This window comes from Pleurodeles waltl, chromosome 10 (genome assembly GCF_031143425.1).
Source record: "Pleurodeles waltl isolate 20211129_DDA chromosome 10, aPleWal1.hap1.20221129, whole genome shotgun sequence".
In the NCBI taxonomy this organism is placed as follows: domain Eukaryota; kingdom Metazoa; phylum Chordata; class Amphibia; order Caudata; family Salamandridae; genus Pleurodeles; species Pleurodeles waltl.
This window is the reverse complement of record NC_090449.1, coordinates 66,681,724-66,698,068: the sequence shown is the minus strand read 5'-3', so window position 1 is coordinate 66,698,068 and position 16,345 is coordinate 66,681,724. Positions and strand designations below refer to the sequence as shown.

At 42.5% G+C, this 16,345-nt stretch overlaps 1 protein-coding gene across 1 annotated transcript in view; it reads right to left on the bottom strand.

The window, feature by feature from the left end:
• Nucleotides 1-16,345, bottom strand: part of PALB2 (partner and localizer of BRCA2) — a 152,461-nt gene that overhangs the window by 25,339 nt on the left and 110,777 nt on the right. The window contains exon 11 of the mRNA XM_069209683.1: nt 296-412. Coding sequence (XP_069065784.1) covers nt 296-412 — 117 coding nt within the window. The remainder of the gene's footprint in view (nt 1-295; nt 413-16,345) is intronic.

Sequence of the window (16,345 nt, the reverse complement as noted above, 5' to 3'; positions counted from 1 at the left end):
TTTGGAAATTTGCTTATACTAGGTCCAAAGGTAGTGCTCAAAGAGACCTTCCTTCGGGCACCCTTTAAAGGGACTCAAGAAAGAACGACAGAAGCTGGCAAGGGTGAGGTTTCATCCAGGAACTCAGGGCAATGAGCATGGTAACAAGGCATCATGGTGTATCACAGCACAGAATTGCAGGTGAAGATATTCTCTCTTGACGCAGGGGCTGGAAATGTATAATGAGAGCATGCAGTAAAATCGTGGCAAAGTGAATGACTAAAACTGCAATCATACATTGCAGCCCACCTCTTACCAAATAACAGCATTGTTGGCTGCAGTTGTCCCAACTAAAGCATTTCTCTCTCCTAGTACCTCAGCAAAGGACAAGATGGTCTCCTCTGGAGAGCGCAGCACAAGAGTCTCTAGGTTCCTGGGTAGGAGGATGGGAGAAGAGAAGAATGAGGTTAGTATAGAATCAGAGAAGACACAAAGTTTTGCAACACAAAGTTCTACTAACAACCAAGCAGGTCTGGCAGCAATAAAAATGAGCACCAACAAAGGTAGATAAACTGGCATAAGCATAATGTAAGGCAGACTTTTTTTCACCAATTGCAGCCTGATACAGAATACAGAAACATTTATCAATACATAGCTTTATTCGGTTACTTTCAACCATAAAAGCAAAACAACCACCGGTAAAAAGATAAAAGATAAGTAAAAATTAAGTTAAAAAAAGGAAATAAGAGGAATAAAAAAAGAACATCCTTTACGGCCTTAAAACACATAAAAACCAAACACCTAATCTCCTACTGACTGTCATTTAAATTAATCATGGGGTTTTGTTCCAGTCTAGGTGTGTGGTTAAGATTTGATGACTAAAACATTCCATTGTCAATTTTTCATATTGTCCTTATTTTTGAAGTGAGTTCCGCATCAGCAATTTTCCCCAAGCGATTAATACGTACATGCCAGGCAGCTGTAATGTACTTACTAACCGCACAGGGTAAGGGGGGGGGGGGGACTTTCCCTCATCAGAATTCTTAAGGCAACAATACAATGTCTTACCCCCATATTTCTACACACTGGCCGTAACCATTTTCGACGCGCAATCAAATAGGCAGGACATAAAAACATAAAATGTACAACGGATTCTGAATTATGGTTACAGCTCGGACAAAAATCTGATCTTGTAGTTGCACTCCACTTACTGCCATATGATTTGAGAGGCAGACAACCATACCTGAACTGGATATATAAACTCTTACTTAATGGGTCAAGAATTATATCCATAAAAGATTCAAAAGACGGATACCATTTAAAATCAAAAAATTGTGAGGTCAATCTGCCGTGAGTAGGGCACAGCAGATAGTTTTCCCTGACATAAGTCCAGTATACAGTTTTCAAATGATTCTTCTGCTCCTTCCTTATACTTTCTGGATGACTCCATAGCTCACTAAGACCCAATTTATGAAACCATTTAGAGATGTGATTAAACCAGGGAATGGTGAGTACATTTGGTCTATCCAAGATGTCTTGGATAGACTCCTTGTAAGTAGATAACTCAGGGGTGGACCAAACACGGACCCAGAAAAGCAGAGGTCGTAGGGCAACTACATCTGAGATACGTGAAAGGCCAAGGTCCCAGAACAATGGCAGCAGTGGGGTACTGCGAGGGCAGGCCAAAGTAGACCTCACGAAATTGTTTTCCCCCACTGCAAGCCTGCCAGTGTTTGAGGACCCCCAAATTTCTGCCCCATAGACCGCAGCACTTTGTGCCTTTGCTCTATAAATTTTAATAATTGGAGTAATCACTCTCTCAGAAGTAGACTTATGAAAACGAAGAATGGCTCCAGATGACTGTACCAGGCGAGCCAAACTTTTGTCAATTTGGGCCCCCCAATGCAGATTGTTGCTAATTCTCACCCCCAAGTAATCTATAGAGCTTACCAAACCTAGGGGCGTTCCATTGTAAAATATTGAATATCTCTTAGTGGGGCCACAACCCAAAGTCATAAGTTTAGTTTTGCTATAGTTAAGTTCCAGACCATAGTCACCGCAAAACGAACTGAACTTGTCCATGAGTACCTGGAGGCCCATAGGGGTTCTGGAGATCAAGAGAGAATCATTGGCAAATAACAAAATTGGAATTTTATGGTGATTCAAAGATGGGGCATCATTTTGACAGAAACAGAAACATTTAATGCTGCTAGCAGAACAACATGTTAGTCCCCTATAGCTCTTGCAGCCTCAGTGTCACAAAAAAAAAAGTTGGAGAAACACAACTGCTCTGAAGATCTCCCATGCATAGGGCACAGCCTTGGTGAGGCCTATTCTCTTGATTCAAGTTCTCCATTCTCTCCAAAACTATGCATGCTGGTGTTTCTTGCTTGGCTAATGGAGTTCCCACTAACTCACACTTTGTTCTATCTGCAATCTTATCAAACATTAATAGGGTCTGGAAAGGTGAGTCTATCAATTGCTCTTCATCCAACAGTGGGGACAGTGTAGGAGTTAGCGTTCGAGCAGCAATGTGCACTCTTATAGGGATTCTAGTAAAACGGTATATATCCATGTTCAACAGATCTAGTAAAGGTTGGTTGCCTTTGACATTTGGTGACTTGGTGCGCGCCATGGAAGGCCTGTAATTAAGGCACTCAGACACAAAGAGCAACAATGAATAAAGAGGTCAGCAACATTTCTGATAGTTTTGTTTAAATTTTGGATACAGATGACCAACATACACCAGTTACTTCAACTGTAATTCCAAACCGCCCCCTAATAAAAACACTCACCTTCCACCGTTCATTCTGGTGCTCAAGTTGCTCTATCATACCCTAGCTCAGACATTTTACAACTCACACCTGAGGCAACTCCTTTTGTGATGGTGTTAATAGGTCTCCCTCCTTTATAAGTTTACCAATCACCATGCACAACTGAAGACTAAAACCACCACTGTCTAAATACTAACTTGTGGCGTGGTAGAGTGACGACAATGGCATCATGGTAAAGTGTGCTGGCTGGGTGGGCAAATCAATAAAAGCTTTGTCATGTGATTGTGTGGCGATCAACTCATCAAAGTTGAAGTAGCTGGTCCTTGTAAGAACCCTTATATATCTAGGGATCTGACAAGCCTTTTTATTCCTTGGACGCAAACTTCTCACTTTTACATAACTTAACATAAAAACAAGGGCCTATATATATATATATATATATATATATATATATATATATATATATATATATATATATATATATATATATATATATATATATATATATATATATATATATATATATATAGTCACTGAGAGGTTTTTAACTTAATCACTGGCACTAATGTTAATCTGCTTAGTGCCCCACTAATGGCTGAACTCTGTATTCTACTAAGTCGTTTGATAAAACATGTAGTGTGACATGTGAGAAGCTTCATGCTGCCTTGGGATGCTCCCCATCTCCTCTGCCCAGGGCTGCTTACAGAAAAGTGACTGTTAAATTTAAGCACTTCACTGCTGTTGGCAGTAGAGGCAGAGCATTTTTCTTGAAGTTGGTGAATAGACTGCAGTCAGAAGAGAAGAACTCTTCCAAATGTAAATCAGTAGCTCATATCACAGCTAACATGCAGGTTACACATTTTCAATCCATTTATATTACTATCACCTTTTGACAGCTTATTTCCTGATTGTGCTTCTTTCTCCCCTAACTACAGATTGTTTTTTGAACATGCAGAGATTGTGCCTACATGTAAATAAACCCCCCCTTTTAAAGCTTCCTGGTCTAGACAAGGTACCTGTGGCTATTTATGAAAACAGCATTTAGCTGTGGTCACTGTTGATTACGAATGATCTAAACACAGATGTCATATCCACTATTTCACCTGGTTGGTCACAATCAATTATGGTTCCAATTTAGAAAACGGTGAGAGAAGATAGCCTGGATGCTATCATTCTATCTCTTTTAGAGATGCAATAGTGAAGGTGGCTGGTATGGTTTTAATGTGTAGAATTTAAGACTGGGCTTTCGGGCAGGCTTGCATATGGTGAAACAATGTCTTAATCTGCATTTACTTATCAGCAAGTACGTGTCCATCTCTGGTGGATCCATGTTGCTGGAATTTATGGACCTTAGTTCAGCCTTTGACAAAGTCAACAAGTGAAAGCTTTGATACCTCGCTACCTTCTTCCATCGAAAGATCACCGACCTACACAACAGCTTCGGACCACAGATCCAGCCAACCACCACAGAACCCACAGCCCCAGCCGTCACCCTCAACACCTGGACACCGATCAGCGCCGAAGAGACCAAAACTACCATGAACACCATCCACTCCGGTGACCCCTTGGGCCCTTGCCCACATTACATCTTCAACAAAGCCGACGCCAGCATCTCCCCCTATCTCCAGACCATCATCAACAGCTCGTTTGCATCTGCCACCTTCCTCGAGAGCTGGAAACACGCGGAAGTCAACGCTCTCCTGAAGAAACCCACGGCGGACCCCAGCGACCTGAAGAACTTCCACCCCATCTCGCTCCTCCCCTTCCCGGCCAAAGTCATCGAGAAGGCCGTCAACAAACAACTAACTTCCTCGAAGACAACAACCTTCTCGACCCCTCCCAATCCGGATTTCGGGCCAACCACAGCATGGAAACCACCATCATCGAAGTCACCGACGACATCCGAACCCTGCTGGACAACGGAGAAACAGCCGCCCTAATCCTCCTCGACCTCTCGGCTGCCTTCGACACAGTCTGCCACCGCACCCTAATAACCCGCCTCCGCACCACCGGTATACAAGGACAGGCCCTGGACTGGATCGCCTCTTTTCTCTCTGACCGCAACCAAAGAGTCTACCTCCCGCCTTTCCGCTCGGATCCCACCGAGATCATCTGCGGCGTCCCTCAAGGCTCCTCGCTCAGCCCTACTCTCTTCAATGTCTACATGAGCCCCCTCGCCAACATCGCATGCAAACACAACATCAACATCATCTCCTACGCCGACGACACCCAGCTGATACTCTCCCTCACCAAAGACCCAGCCACCGCCAAAACCAACCTGCAGGATGGAATGAAAGACGTCGCAGAATGGATGAAACTCAGCCGCCTGAAGCTGAACTCAGACAAGACGGAAGTCCTCATCCTCGGAAACTCCCCGTCTGCCTGGGACGACTCCTGGTGGCTCACGGCCGTGGGCACTGCACCTACCCCCTCAGACCACGCACGCAACCTCGGATTCATCCTGGACGCCGTCTCGTCCTCTTGCTTCGTCACACTCCGCATGCTCTGAAAGATCTTCCGCTGGATCCCCGCAGACACCAGACTGTGACCCACACACTCATCACAAGCCGCCTGGACTACGGAAACACCCTATACGCAGGAATCACCGCAAAACTTCAGAAGCGTCTTCAGCGAATACAAAATGCCTCTGCACGCCTCATCCTCGACGTACCCTGCCACAGCCACATCTCCGCCCACCTGAGACACCTACACTGGCTACCCGTCAACAAAAGGATCACCTTCAGGCTCCTCACCCGCGCACACAAAGCCCTCCACAACAAGGGCCCCGAATACCTCAACCGTCGCCTCACCTTCTACACGCCCACCCGTCAACTTCGATCCACCAGCCTCGCTCTCGCCGCCGTCCCTCGCATCCGCCGAACCACTGCAGGTGGAAAATCCTTCTCCTACCTGGCAGCCAAGATGTGGAATTCCCTACCCGCCCACCTCAGGACCACCTCGCCTTCCGGAGGCAGCTCAAGACCTGGCTCTTCGAGTAACAGTGACCCCCCCCCCCAGCGCCTTGAGACCCTCACGGGTGTGTAGCACGCTGTATAAATATGATTGATTGCTTGATTGATACATTCTGTCAGTTATTAGAGTGGATTCTAGTACCATTGATTGTGTTGTTTATATTTTAATCTTTCTGATAAAGTCAGATTATGGTCATGGGGCGTCTGCTTATGAAGCTTAAATTTGGCTCTTTTATACAAAGAGATTCAAAGATGATTTGAAGTGGAGCGGCAAGGACACCCATAGATTGAGCAGTAAATTTATATTTATTGAATGCTGATGATGTAGTTTTTAGGTTTAAGACTGAATATGGTCTCAATGAGCTGATCGACAGGGCAGGAGTCTAGAGCTTTACAGAGCAAACAGGGTGAAAAATATTTTTAGAAGTGCTTTCTTAATGTGCCTAAGGGAACTTATTTTATATACCACAACACTGAGTTACGTGGAGGATATAGTCAAATTAACACCTAACCTATAGTGATCTCAGTCTAATCCAGTGCTGTGCCTGGCCTTTATAAAGAGAGTATTTGTGACTGAGTTAGCACAAATGCTCACCACAAGATAGCATGATTAAATTACACCAGAGAAATCTGTTGTGACCTGGGTCACTCAGAGCTGCTACCACAAAGTGGAATGTTTCAAAGAAAGCAAAGACCTGAGTTAAAGAATTGTTTTTAAAGGGGGAGGCAGCTGTCTAGAGAAGGTCACTAAATTAGATAAGCCATCAGTCAGATCTTTTATTATTTAAAAATCTTCACGCTGGAAGCTGTTTTAAGGCACCTCAGTGGATTTGTACGAACAGAATCTGTTAACTAAATTTATATTAGTCATTGCACATCATCTGTCCTTTCCAAAAGGCTGCCCATCAGTGGGAAATTCTCAGAATTGTACTGAATATTAGTTGTCTGCTCAAACTATGACACATTTGATGTTTTTTTGTAAATTGTATCCACTGGTTAGATGGATCTTTTCCCCTTTTTGCAGCTTTTACTGCCGCTATTGTAACTTCATTTGGTTTGTTATATTGTGGTCGGTGATTTCTCTATACTATTGAAGATTAGGCATGATGAATTTGTTTTTTCAATTATGCTACTTAAGGTTTCTTGCAGAACACTATGCTTGTTTTTTATTGATTAGGTTGCACCTGTCTGGTAAGCTAAAGACATCTAGGGGACTTTCAAAAAGTTTTTTTTAACTATTTTCATTGGTTTTCAGAAAAATTCAAAACGGCAGGGCTTTCAAGCAGAACATATACAAAAAGTAAAAATGAGGAGGCATTAACATACACCCGTACTGCATAAATACACATTGCAGTACATCAGAGTACAGCAGTGTAATAAGCAGTGAGAAACTACTCTAAGTTAATGTCGTTATCACAAATAGGAGTAATCGTCAAAGATACAGTACATGCAAAATATACCGGTCAATCCGCCATACAAAGTAAACTTAGAAAAAACAAACAAACGACCAAGTTAACTTTTTTCTTCAGTAGAAAAACAGAAGGGTCGCTGAGGCATATTATCTTGTGATGGTCATAGGAAGTATGAGTCGATGTGCATTCACCGTGAAATGGTGGGGACTGGGGGTAAGAGGAGTGGTGTAAAAGGAAGATAGGCTGGTCGTGAGGGGAGGTGGCTACCTACAAAGTGGTGCAGGATGTTGACCACTAGGTAGTGGATTGTGGGGTGCTGAGGGTGAGTGGCACCCTGGGGACTGACCGGTGTTCGCTAGTAGATAAGCGCGTAGGGGCTGCCAAATATCTTGTGGTCTAGAGGCAGGAGGTTGAAGAGATGCATGTCCTGACACAAATATGCTAATTAGAAAATTATTAATGATTGTTTATGTGTTAACCAATGAAAAGCTTAAAGAGAATTAATCGTAGAGAAAATAAAGTGCATGTTTGAAATTGTAACCACGGCGAGTGGCAGCCATTTACCCGAAGTATGCCAAAACAATTAAAGGTGTGTGAATTAATGAAAATATATAGGAATAATGTAGTAATATGTCATATTAAAATGTATAACCTATGTTTTATATTGATTGTAGAGTTAACTTAGGTGTGACTAAGGCCTATCCTTTTTCCTGGCCCCACAAGAGGGGCTGAATCACTAACGCGCTGTAGAGAAGCAAATGCATGACTTGACCCTGAACTGCCCGATGTTAAAGTTGCTTTGCTAGAATTTTCTGCAATGTACTAGAAGACAGGAGATGATGAAAGCAATTTGATACACTGATGTGTCGAGTAGGCTAAATGTACTTTCCCAGGACTTGAACAATAGAAGCAATGAATGAAGAGGAACATGCAATACCTGATGAGGACATCGTATAGTGGACCAATCCACGTCTTTTGAAAGGACTAATATTAAAATTTATAGAATTGGTAAACTAATATTATAGGTTAAAGTCATATCTGCTGACTGACTGACCAATTGGGAATTAGGGAGATGGACTGACCCTAATAAAAAGTCATGCATGACAAGGGGCTAAGAGTGCACATGCAGGAGAATTTAAGAGATGTGAGGGGAGAATTGATGACATCAGGAGACGCTGTTTGAGATTCTATCATCGAGCTCATACTCTGAGAGCCTGGTATGATGCTGATTCATTGATGACCAAAAGACAAAGACTGACTTTGTTGCTGATCCATTCTGTGGATAGGTAGCTATAAAAATGTGACTGTCTAACTTGTGCCTTTTCTTCTAGGTACCAACTGCACTGTTTTTATAGATTTTCACTTAGAAAGATATTTTCCAAATTTGTGTTTTACTAAATTGTTTTGCATGAAGTCCCACATGCTAATTCTAATCTTGGTTAGGTAGGCTTCCTAGGGGTGACACGGACAGTGACAAATGACTGACAAACTATCTGCTGAACTCTGCTATTGATGGTGTTTATATTCATTGGCTTATGTAGGAGCATTCAAGCAAATGTTTCTTCAAGTCTTGATTAGATTATGTTATTGATGTTCATTAATGAACTAATACTGAGCTGATTAATTAAAGTTTGATCTAACTCGATTTAGTATTATAACCAATAGATAAATAAAAATTGTTAAACGTTTTACCGATTTGTGATTATTCATGAATATATGGTTTTAGCTGTTTTAATTAACTGCTGTCACTTGGTTATGCTGCTTGGGATCACTACATTATTAGGATATTCCATGCGATCCAAAAGGTTCATCTACCTATACGCGTCCCCTTGTAAGTTTACTTACCAAGGACCAGGTGCGCTAACACATGTATCTCACTGGCAGTGTTGCAATAGGTCATGCTGGTGAGCCAGTTAGTAGTGGTAGGCGCTTACCCCAGTGTATTGCGACTTCGCATTTAGCCAAGAGGAAGCACTATGGTGGTAAATAGTCAAATGTTTTAGGAAGATCTAATATAATGCTCAATAGGGTGAGTAGGAGATCAGCTTCCAGTTCAATCTCCAGCATCTGAGATAGTTTAGAAAAGATCTCACACCAGTAAGATGCTACAAATGCACAGGCCCAAGCCACATGAAGAAAATCCACTTTTCGGACAGACTGAGAAGTGTGATTGGTCAAACTTGTGCTGATCAGATGGAGTTATGTAAGTGCGTTGCAGGAACTTCAAGTGTAGAAGTTTGTGACGATAATTGGGCAACACCATTCGGGTTCGGGCACAACAAGCAGTCCATATCTTATCCGTCAGGGGCTTCCCAAGTTCTTGTTCCCAGGTTGATCTAAGCAACACTAGCTTGGTAAAGTCTGGACCCCAATCACATTACATCCGGATCAGTGTGAGAGTGTGAGTGTGTTGGGGGAGGGGGAGGGGGAGACCACCTAAAAGTCATAGGAGTTTCCTCAATGTTCAGATGGTGGTTAGTGTTTGAGCATCCTTGGGGTCCAGTGGGATCCCTTTTGGTAGTATGGATGCTAACGGAGTGGATGCAGCAAAATCCTTTTCAGGTTTGATGTATAGTAGTCTGACATCAGCATGGTACCAATGGCGGGCATATTGGCACTGCGTGGCAATGTAATAAAGTTGAAGATGGGGCAAACCAGCCCTTTTCATAAGGAAGCATTAGTATATCCCAACTGACACAGGTATGTCAACCAGCTTGTAGAAGTTTGAGGAGTAGGCTCTGTAGTGTTGAAAAGAACGAGTCTAAGTAGTATGAAAATGTTGAGGAATAGGTTGAAGGATGCGGGGGGGAGGACTACCATTTTTATGATTGCAATTCTGCCCGCCAGGAAAAGAAGGAGCCAAATCCACTTATAAATTTGGGTAGGATAGTAAATCAATGACTGGACCGTAGTACAACCACGCAGCCTGTTCCCTGTCAGGATGGATTATGAATCCAAGATATTTAACCGGCAGGGGGAAAAGTCCAGAGTTGGACCAGGTGATCTGGAGCCCAGTGTGGATTCCAAATCGTTTCAGTTCGTGCAATATTGGAGTTAGGTTCCCCTTCAGACTGCGGATGAAAAGTAAGATGTCATCTGCTTAGAGGGAGATGAGGAGAGGGCCAGGTTTGAATTGAAGGCCGCAATGTACGTGGCGCAGATAGAGATGATGGACCACAGGGTCCATTGCTATGATGAATAGTAATGGGGATAGTGGGCATCCCTGCCTGGTGACGCATTATAGGGAATGGTGCTGTGATTAACCCACTGACCCAGAGTCGAGCAGTAGGGTGCGTATACAGGAGATTTATCAAGGAGGAGAAACCCTGGAGTATACAGAGTTTACACAACACAGCACAGAGAAAAAGCTACTCCAAAGAGTCAAACGCCTTTTCAGCGTCTAATAACAATATTGCGGCAGGGACCTCTGGAGAAATTCTGTGCAATATCAAAAACACTGCCCATAGGTTCAACAATGTTGAACGATGGGGAACAAATCTTGACTGTGCAGGGAGATGATTTGTTCCATCAGCAAGAAAAAGAAACGGTTGGAGAGAACTTCTACCAATATTTTTGTGGTGTGTTACACTATTTCTTTATTGGGTTTATCACAGGATTGTTCCTCTTTATCTGTATTGTGTTTCTTTTAGTTATATCTTTCTCTTAGTTGGTTTCTGCCACTGCTTCCCCTGCTTTCCCTTATGTTCTTAGACTCTCCGGAATGTAGAATGTGAGAGTCTGGGAAGCACTGGGAGTTGGAGTGGATGCTCTTTACCTTGGTGGTGGATGACGTTTCTTTTATGGATTAAACTGGAAATAAACCAGCATCAAATCAATCCTGCTGTGTCAACTTGAATCTCTACCTTGGATGGTCCGTTTATACCACAATTTTATTATCTAGATTGGGGAGTAATAATGGTCTGTAAGAGCCACAATTTGAGGGATCTTCACTGGGCAGGGGAAGGAGGGTAATTACAGCCTCACGCATCAGTGGTGGTGGTAGAGCGCCTACTTGGAGATATCCTTTTGCATTCTGCGAGTAAGCGCGGCTCAGTATATGTTTAAAATGTTTTTTAAATTGCCCTTAGTAGCCATCAATGCCAGGGGTCTTGGAGCCGTCAAGCGAATCTATGGCTTGTATGATTTCCTCACAGGATTAAGGTCCACTTAAAAATTTACGCTGGGAAGTAGAGAGCCAGACTATAGCCACCTCATCAAAGTGATCCACTTGGGCCTTGGAATCACGGAAAGGATGGTAGTATACATACAGATGTAGTATTGGGGCAATTAATCTAGGACATTCTCATTAGAGGTAATGTGTGCCCCCAGCCACTTTCAGCTCAGTGATGTAGGAATTACCCCTCTGGGGGCAAAGAAGATGGGCTAGAGTGTATCTTGGGTGAGTCGCCCTAGCCATACTTGCGTGCACAAGCACGTTTACCCAGCTAAATTATCTCTCGTTCTCAGATAAATCCAAGTACTCAGTCAGCAGGGAGGCTCTGATGCTAGGGCAAGGTGCGTCTACTTTAAGTGTAGTCTGAAGATCCAAATCAGTCAGTTCATCCTTGAGAAGTTTGAGCCCCCACTTATGTCCCTGAGCACCCCAGAGTGTTTAGAGATGCAAATGCAGCCAATATAGGTTTCCAAAGCCTCCCAAATGGTTACCTGGGAGGCTACTGTGCCCTCATTAATCCTGAAATATAAAAAAAAAACACAGTACGTAGTTTTGAATGAAACAGTTTGTCTCGCAGTGCCAAGGTGGGGAAGTGTCATTGTCTCTCCCGATTGGCTCCAAAAGGTACACTAAAGACAGCCAAAACCGGAGAACGATCTCATAGGGTGAGAGAGAGAGATGTGGTGTGGGAAGCAACCATGGGTAAAGTGTAATGGATATAAGGCAACAGTTAATGGGGGACTACGTGTAGTGTGGGGCTGAGAGCGACTTTCAGAAAGTTGACCTAGGAATGCATTCCAACCTTTGATTACCATTTGCTTTGTAACTTACATTTTCAGGCATTCTACTTGCTGGCTTTATAAGCTTTAGAGTCTCTAGATTCAGTTTGTCCCTCCCGTTGCCTAAACCGCTTTCACTATATTCTTTCACAAAGTCCCTCTCTGGTAACAGGCCTTTAAAACATTATTATCTTGTCACATTTGCTGTGCATTCAAAGACTGAAGTCAAATGTCAGGTGCTGTCTTCTAAGAGCACTTGTTTACTTTTCTTTCTCGGACTTCAATGATAGAGGGTTTATGTGACAATCTTGCTGGATACTGGGGGTAGGAAAGAAGTGTTTTTATAGCACATGACAACATTTAAATTAACTGTGATGATTAAAACAAATCATTACGCTAGGTGATGCAATTTCCACACATTTGTGTTTGTGCACTGTATAGTTTTAATAGTAAAAAATATAATAGCCATTCCAATTGAAAATATGTTTTCTGCAATGGCAGTGCGCTACCAAACCTTGCATACTCTACACCACTTCACATTACACCGCTCTACACCACTGCACTTTATAACACTCAACTCTTTGGCCCTGCACTCTACGTCAATCCACTGTACTCCACTCTGATCTACTCTGCATCACTGCACTTTACTCCACTCTGAAAAATCTCCTCTATGCCACTGCACTTTACTCCAATCTGCGCCACTGTATTTGTAACCACTGCACTATACATCAATGCACTCTATACAACTGCACACTATGCCAAAGCACTCTGCAGTCTATGCCACTGCATTCTAATCTGCATCACTGTACTCTACACCCCACTGCTCTCTACTCTGAACCTCTACTCTGCAACAATGCGCTCAACGTTACAGCACTCTACAACACTATATTCTACTCTGCACTCGTCTCTACTCTGCACTCTATGCCACTAGACTCTCCTCGGCAATACTGCCCTCTGCATTACTCCACTCTATGCTACTTCACTCTATACCACTCGACTCTACTAACTCAGCACCACTGCATTACTTAACTCAACATCACTCTACTCTGCGCAACTCCACTACGTGTCACTGCGCCACTCCACTCTACGCCTTTCCACTCTGCACCACTCCACTCTACTATGCGCTACTCTAATCTATGCCACTGCATTCTCCGATTCTGCATTGTATGCCTCTGAATTTATTGCCACCGCATTCTGCTCTATGCTACTCTAGTTTGTGCCACTCTACGTGACTCCACACTTACTCATGCCAATACACAACACTCTCTGCTACTCGACTCTACAACACTATACTCCATTCTTTGCCAATCCACTCTACCACACTCAAAGTGAATCATACATGCCACTAGCTTTTAGCGATGCGGAACAGCAACCACCCTGGTGTACAACATGGCTAAAACACAATGGCTAAGACAATGGCTTTTGTACAGGCAAGACCTATAGGTTTTGACAATGCTAGTTTTTTAATAGTTGTTTTAACCAAAATAAATTAATATCATCAACCATTGTAGAGAGCTGAGTGAATGTAAGCCTGTAACATACATTCTGAAAATGAAGTTGGTGGAAGGAAGCGAGAGTGGGGCATATGAGAGTATTAGTTAATTAATTACAGAAACCTGAAAGCTTCTTCTGCGTTTGAGCTAGCATCATTATGGGCCTGGAAAGGTCTTTTTGGGACGCTCTGTGCCACTAGTATATGCCTTCACCACTGGAATCAGCCTTGTAATATAACACAGAATATAACTGATGAGACACCATAGGTCTGCACCCAAAATAACCATACAACAGAATGAACCACATTAGAAAAGAAACCAACACTTCACATTATTCTCAGTTGTCCCAGCTAAAACTGAATTATATTTTTCACTAAACCATCGCGGATGAACTGCTGGAATGTCTAAATAGCACCAGCTTGGAAACTGTGGACATGGATTCCTCTCTACAAAGCACTCAGAATCTTCGAAAACTTAGCTGTTCAACTACTCCACGTTACCAAAGCTATAACACCAAATAGTTTATTGAACCTGGAGAAAATCCTCAGGGCATATACCACTACACACTACAAAACACTCTCCTCAAAAAGAAATAGTGAGCTTTCACTTTATGAACCACTAAAGCAATAATTCCCCTGTAACCTTGGATTACCACAACACAGAGATGAAACCCCAACAACATTTCCCAAGTTAGTCACACTTGCAAAGTCACCACCATCTTTCGCCAATCAGACCTGAACTATTAGACAAGCCATAGCGTGCATCTGCTTACAACGATCCCCTTCAGCACCACTGAACCTTACTTAAAGGTCTGTACAAATGTATACGTTTTAATGGCACATTATGAACTTACAAAAGCAGCACAGTATCCATTTGAACAACTTTACCATGGTAAGTAATTTTCTTCACTAATCCATACCTTTCCCTCCACACACTCTTCATTGTTTAAAGATTCCCATGAAGTACCACACAATATGGATAGAATGCTGCAAGAAAACAAGCATATAGGCTAAAGCTTGTTCTCCAGCACATGGGTTCAGGCACTAACGTTTTACAAACATACAAAGTGAAGACCAAATTATTTACATTGCATGCCGAAACTTAGCCGAGTGAGAACATAGACTGCAACGTTTCCTGCAAACCCATCCATGGGGTCAAAAGTTCTAGCAAATCAAGAAATGCCTTTTCAAATGAAACACTGTCTTAACTATAACTACATATTAGCGACCACCTATGTGTAATATTTTAACTGAGAAATCAAAGGGTTAAAGTGACATTGTTAGGTGTTGACATGAGATAAGAACATTTAAAAACCGAAAAAACTGAAATTCGCTATCTAACTTTTAGTGAACTAACTATAACTTGCACACCAGTCATGCTCTGCTTATGACATCAAAATACTATTTCCACATGACATGTTAAATGACATAATTTACTGACATGACTGATGGCAATTCAAATGACATCAATGATGGCATCACTGATGAAATCATCCAGTTATTATGACAGGCTCCAATCAGGGCTGTAAACTTGAAGTTATTAAGCAAGGGGCACCTGTGCCCAATAGACTATCACCAATCAAGCGATAATGGACATAACCTTTGACCACAGGTGAGACACACAGCATGCAGGTCACGTCACCCACATTTGGTAGATGTTACCCACTTTTGATTGGTATTCAACCTTCTAACAAAAAATGCCTCCATAAACTTTAATGGAGTCTCACCCTTGTTAAACCATGAACACCCTCCAAAACGGAGTGTGTATTCACCTTAACAGGATCACCCTCAAACACTTCACATGACCTACAATTCTAAGTCAAGAGTTTGACAGATAAGCATTTGCCTTCTAGCCAGGTCAATGGGCAACTCTTGGTAGTTGGTAAAATACACTAAACACATTCCTGACATGAGCCTTGCTTACAACCCCAGTCTTGAGTTAAACCACCTCTAAATGAGTTACCTCTACATTATTCAACAATCTGCAATGATTCAAAACTTCAACAAAGTTCTGGGAATAAACATCCACACCTTATAAACGTCCTTCCTAGTTACATAGAATTTGCCTATAGCACTGTATTACAACTATTTAACACAAGTACATGCCAGACATCTACTTGAGGATAACCTATTGCCAAAAGTAGCTTTGGCTTTTCTCCCAGATGTTTTGTAAAAGGCTTTTGCTTTACATCACAGCCTACTTTTACACATGGTGGTGCAACACACATTAAATGATCTCAGCCTTTAATTTTTTTATACGGAGTACTATGTGCACCACAAACAAGGCACCACATAAAACTTTCACCATGCACAACCACACTTGCATCCAGGGATTTCATCATTTCTATGCGACCACACTTGCACCCACAGTAACTCTATCTAGTACACAACTATAGGCACTTAAGTAACAATTTTTTTTTTATTATGTAAGAGGTAATGGTATAATTTGAAGAGCAGTCTCAACGATGTCGTCATCTGATGGGCTTTGGCCATCTGCAGCTGGATTGTTGGCTGCAGGACTTGGCCTCCTGGCAGGTCCTGAACCCAGCTTCCCCCATTTTAGTAAAGTTGGTTGTTAGTTGTGAAGGATGTGGATTCTTCACAAGTAATAAGTCTGCAATCTTCGGTCTACTGGAAACCAAGAATCCTGTTGTAGCACTTTACTCTCTCAGCAACGCCGAGCAGTCCAAGGCATACTCAGGGCGGTGATGTGGGCTAGTACTTCAATCAACAGGTAAGTAGCAAACAACACCCAATAAATCA